General features: G+C 36.5%; 1 protein-coding gene across 1 annotated transcript in view; it reads right to left on the bottom strand.

The window, feature by feature from the left end:
• Positions 1–2041: 2041 nt before the first annotated feature.
• IFT80 (intraflagellar transport 80) overlaps positions 2042–6000 on the bottom strand; it is a 124691-nt gene continuing 120732 nt past the window's right edge. The window contains exon 20 of the mRNA XM_008581208.1: positions 2042–2503. Coding sequence (XP_008579430.1) covers positions 2393–2503 — 111 coding nt within the window. The 3' untranslated portion in view covers positions 2042–2392. The remainder of the gene's footprint in view (positions 2504–6000) is intronic.

Genomic DNA, 6000 nt, shown 5'->3' with positions numbered 1-6000 from the left:
TTATGCTAATGAGGTGACTCTTGGGGGAGGAGGCCTAGATAGCTTCAGGATGGGGGCTGGTGGCCAGAAAAACCAACCACATGGTTAGAGGGCTGGAATTTCAGCCTCAGAGGAGGGGATGCTGGAGATTTTATGTAATGAAACACTGATTTTAAAAAAACTCAGGACCAGCAAGGCTGGGGGAAGCTTCCTGATTGGTGAACACAGTAACGTGCTGGGAAGATGACATACCTGGATTTTCCACCAGAAGAAGGTGGAAGTTCTGTTCCCTTCCTCTTCACCCCCACATCCCTCCTTTCTCTCAGACCTTATCTCTTCCACATGGCTGTTCCTGAGTTGTATCTTTTTAATAAAACTAGTAAAGCATTTCAGTGAGTTCTGAGAATCATTCTAGCAAATTATCAAACCTGATTCTGAGTTGTGGGAACCCTCAAATGTGTAATCAAGTCAGACATAAGTGCAAGTAGCCTGGGGACTCCACTTGCAGCTGGTGTCCGAAGTAAGGGCAATCTTGCTGGGGACCTTGCCCTTTAACTTGCCATATCTGACAATAACTCCAGGTAGTTAGAGTCAGAATTGAACTGAGTTGTAGGATATCAGAGAATCGTTGCTAGAACAGACATATTTCTTTTTAAAAATTTTTTTAGTACACAAACATGTTTTTTTCTTTTAATTTTTTTTATTGTGCTAAAATATACATAATATAACATTCACCCTTCTAACCTTTTTTCTTTTTATACTTCTTATTGAAAAATAGCAGTAAAGACAACATATATAAACTTAGAAGTACAACTTAGAAGTAAACTGCTCAATTAGATTTCACAAACTGAACACAAAGAAAAGAACATTTCTGTAAAATAAACCAAGACATAGTAATTAAAATGGCAGTGAGAGAGGTTAATTCCTTTCCCATGTATATACACATACCTACTCTATAATGTACCATTTCCAAAAATGGGCTCATGGAAGACATTCTAAGGGGTATTTGTGTTATTGTTAAAAAGGTTTTGTAATAATAATAATCTTGGGACTTACTGAATTAAAGCTAGTCAAACAGGTTTATCACCTAAGGAGATTTTCACAAATTCAGATGCCAGGGCCTAAAGCCTGAACATTCTCAAGTCAGGAAAGAAATGGAGAAAATACTTGTTTAAATTTTATTTTATTTATTTTTTATTGGTTATGAATATTCATAATACAAAGCTGATTGTCACCCCTCGTGCCCAAGATGTGAAGGCCAGACCCATACTCCATTGTACTCCATTCCCCACCCAATTATCCCCATCTCCTCCCCTTCACCCCACTACTCCACTTTGTATCCCAAGGTACGTTCTCTCCTTCTGCAAGTGCAACGCACCACTGTGGTCTTTCTTTCCTTCCTTCTTTCTCTTAGACAATAGCCAAGCTATGGAAGAAAATACTTCTTGCTCATTCTATATATGTAATTTAAAATTATGGTTGTTAAAATATACATAACAAAATTTACAATTTATAATTTTAAATCACTGATTTACAATTCAGTGGCATTAACAGTCACAATGTTGTGCAACCATCACCACTATCCATGCCCAGAACTTGTTCATCCCAAACAGAAACTCTGTATCCATTAAATAATAACTTTCCCTCTCCCCATAGTACCTGATAACCTCTATTCTCCTTTCTGTCTCTGTAAATTTACCTAATGTAGGTACCTCATATAAGTGCAATCATACAATATTTGACCTTTTGTGTCTGGCTAATTTCACTCAACGTTTTCAAGGTTCATTCATGTTATAGAATGTATCAGCACTCATTCCTTTTTAAGGCAGAATTTTATCCCATTGTATGTATGTTCCACATTTGTTTATCCATTCATTTGTTGACAGACATTTGAGTTTCCACCTTTTGCTATTTAAATAACGCTGCTGTGAACTTTGGTGTAGAAGTATATGCATTGTTAAACATTTTCACATATCTATCCTCATGTATTTTTGTGGCATAAATAAACTTTTGGAGGCACTTTACAATTTAGAGGTCAAATAGAAATTAATGATAACATACATTTTAAAGAATCCAATGTTTTATTATCAGCAGTAATATTTGTTCATGCTGAAGATTCAGGGATAAAGTAATAGACAAAAAACTGAAATATAATCAACACTACAAAGATATATCCTAAGTATATAGGAATATTGTCCTAATATTGTTCTAATTAGTAGAAAAATATAAATGATGGAATTACATTAATTACTTTGTGCTTAATCTTTCTTAATGTACTTTTAATATTAAATACATAGAAAATGCTTATACTTATTTAAAGACTATGCCTTTTTCTTTAGCAACTAAAACATGCTTATCCTTGGTTAATCAGAATTAGTTTCAAAAGAAAACTTCTTATAGGTAAGTATGGCATTTAGTGCATTAGACCCATACTCTTACTGGACTGGCTGCTTGATGATCTCTCTTGTTCTTTCGTGATTTCCATTTCAATTTTGGCTTTGATTTTCTCCCAATCTATTTGAAGCTGCAACAGAAGAAGACACATGCTAATACAAGGGTACTTCAAAGAGTTCATGGAAAGATAAGTAACCAACAGTAAACATAAATAGAAAGTATGACTTCCAAAACATTAGAGAAAAAGAGGGCATCAAAAAAAATAAACTTTAACAAGAAGAAGTACTAAGAAAAACGAAATAGCTTTAATAATAAGACCAAACAGATAATTATATAATAAAAAGCAAAGACTCACTGTGATTCAAAACCTAGTTGCAGCTATTTATAAAAGGCGCATCTAAACAGTTCCACAGAGGCTTAGGATTCTGCATAGGTGCTCAGGACAAGGCTGGGGAGAAAGTAGCCTACTCTCCTCCAAAGAGGAAAAATGTACATAGCTCTGGCCACCAAGCCATGTTTGAAACAGACCAGTTCTTCAGACCTTAGATACTGAGTTTTCCACAGAAGCCTAGCTGTGAGGAAAGATTGGGGAACATTACCTTCCCCCCTGGCCACCAAGCCATGTTTGAAACAGACCAGTTCTTCAGACCTTAGATACTGAGTTTTCCATAGAAGCCTAGCTGTGAGGAAAGATTGGGGAACATTACCTTCCCCCGAGCATATTCTGCAAAAGTGAATCCCTTTCAACAACTCTTAAAGTGAGACAGAGCTCTTTAAGACGATGAAAAGATTTTTTTTTTTAGAGGAAACAGAGGGAAAGCTAGCCTTAGAGACACATAAAAAGTATAAAGGAAAAGTGATAACACTTTTGTTTGCTTTCCTTCTATCTGCGATGCAGTCTCCCCTCCCCTAGCCCTGCCCCATCCCACTCTTAAGTTCATTAGATTTGATGCTAGCAATGGACTCAGCCCTGAGTTCTATGAGCAATTTCTTTAGGAAAAAAATTCCACCGTTTAACAAAGTTTGGAGATCACTAATTTAGGAATGTGTGTTGTCTCTGAGAAAAGACATGGGAAAAATTGGTTCCTAGATTAAACGGTCTGATTTACTATGAAATAAACCCAACCCCCTGAAACTGAGACAAAAGTGAAAAGGTTTTCACCTCCATGCAGGGGAGTTGAATGAAGCAAATAGCATTAAATCAGACTGAGGTACTACTTGCTGCTTGAATAGATTTATCTTGGGTGACAGGTTAATTTAACATTAATAAGACTCCATACCTCCCTTATTTTGTGCTAGAAATTGATGAAATTAAGTATTTGGTTCTTTTCTATTCCAATATCCTATATCTAAATTTCTGTGAAGTAATTTGTGGATATTTTTGGTCTCCTTTTTAAAAATAATAATTCCACATACTTATCTATAATATATAAAATAGATGAATTAATAGAATTCCTTTTACTCATAGAAGATAACTGTCTGGTACTAACATTGAAAAGCAGAACAAATGTTAGATTATTTGAAAGCCTAATTTTTCAATTAGGCCAAAACTTGCTATCTTTCAAATGGTAAAATACTCATTTCCATGTCTAACAAAACATTTACAAAGAGGAAGACAAAACTTGATGAATACCTTGGCATTCTTCCAGCCTTAAATTGATTTGCTTCTCAAATCAGTCATAACAAAACCATATATTGATGCTACACTGAACAATTGTTGCTCTGTTGCGCCAGAAGTCCATCAAATAAATTGATGACATCTCTATTAGTTACTTGTTATAATACAAATGAGGGTGTCAGTTGACAGTGATCCTACTGAAATGTTTCACTTTCACTTTGGCATTTATCCAGTTTTAGAACAGGGTTCTACAGATAATTTAGTCCTTGGATTCAAATACTTTTAATAGTAGGTTTTAGATAAGGATGTTCTCTGACAGCTGTCAAGTGACTTCTACACTAAAACCCATCCTTTTCAATCATAGGGAGTGAGTGCCAATACTATTTGGCACTTCTTATTCTAATCCCTAGTCTATTTCTATTCACATAGAAGCAGTTTCAAAATCATACCAAATGGCTCTCCATCCTTTACCCCATCTCCCTTATTCTCAGCTGAAAATCAGCTTCCTACTTTACAGAGAATATAGTGCCCATCAGGCATGAATTCACTTAATTTCCCTTCCTTGTACTCACAAACTTACCTATACCTATACCCATCCTTCTCTTTCCCTTCTGTCTCAGGCCAACCTCCTCACATATATCCCTGATCCCATCTTCTTTGACTCCTCTAGGACATCTGCCTTCAGGTATTACTCATACGCTCAGTTTCTTTCTCCTGATTGACTCCTTCTTATTGTCCTTGCCTCTCTGCTCTGTCTCCCTGACAGCTACCACCCTCATTCTTCTTTTCATTCCTGATTCCCATTCTCTCACTAGACCACTGTAATATCACTGTGTTCCCACTACACTTCAGAAACTTTTCACTAAAGCCATCATCAGCTGTTTTCAGTCTTTATCTTGTATACCTTCTCAGAATGATTCAATTATTCATTCAACAAATATTTAGTGACTAGTATATGCCAAAGATTTCCTAAGTACAAGGATTCAGCAATGAACAAAAAAAAATTAACTGTGTTCATGAAGAGATAATAAAGACAGATAACAGTAGAAGAAAGGTATAAACAAAAATAAGAATAGATACAGTATGTCAGAAGCATAAAGGTTTTGAAAATAGGGAAGGGAGATAGTGAGTACCAGGGGTAGAGTAGGAGGTTGCACTGTCATCAATTTACTTGATGAACTTCTGGTTGTATTTCAGATAGGGTGATCAGAGAAGCTGATGTCTCTGAAAAGGTGATATTAAGACCTCCTGAAGGAGATGACTGAGTGAACCTAGGTGTGTATCTGGGTTCTACAGATTGAAAGTTCCCCCACACTCAATGAAGCTTAATCCCCACTGTAACTATTGAGGGTGGGAAATCCTATTATGGTAATTGAAAGGTGGGGTTTTGAAGAGGTGATTAGATTGTGAGGACTGTGCCCTAGTAAATGGATTAATAAATTGATGGTTTAATGGTGGTCATCAGCATGGTTCCGAGGGCTTTGAAAGGAGAGCACATGAGAGTCTCTCTCACTCTGCTTCTGCCATTTTGCCATGTGACACCCTGTGCTGGCTGTAGTCAACACCAGGAAAAGGGCCTGACCAGATGTGTTCCTTGGACTTTGGACCTCTCAGCCTCCGAAACTGTAAGCAATAAACTGTATCTTTACAAATTACCCAGTTTCAGGTATTTTGTTATAAGCAACACAAACAGACTAATACACTGGGGAAGAACATGCTGACAGAGGCAAGAGCAAGGCCCTGAGAGAGGAGCATTCTCTGGACCTTGTAGACCACTGCTCTTTGGGAAATCTCTCATATTAGACTGTATATATATATATAATACCACTCTCTCCTGGTTTCTCCTCTCCTTGCTAAATGCTCCTTTCTTTCTCTTTTTTCCTATATTCTTCCTCTAGACTATGTTGGGGAGGAAATATAATTTCTCCTCAACCCTCATAAGTTTGAAGTTCGAATAGACTCCTGTAATAAAAGATAGATTAACAAGAGAAAAACAAGCAAGTTTATTA

Source organism: Galeopterus variegatus, unplaced genomic scaffold (genome assembly GCF_000696425.1).
Source record: "Galeopterus variegatus unplaced genomic scaffold, G_variegatus-3.0.2 Scaffold2294, whole genome shotgun sequence".
Lineage (NCBI taxonomy): Eukaryota > Metazoa > Chordata > Mammalia > Dermoptera > Cynocephalidae > Galeopterus > Galeopterus variegatus.
This window is presented reverse-complemented; position numbering and strand designations above follow the sequence as displayed.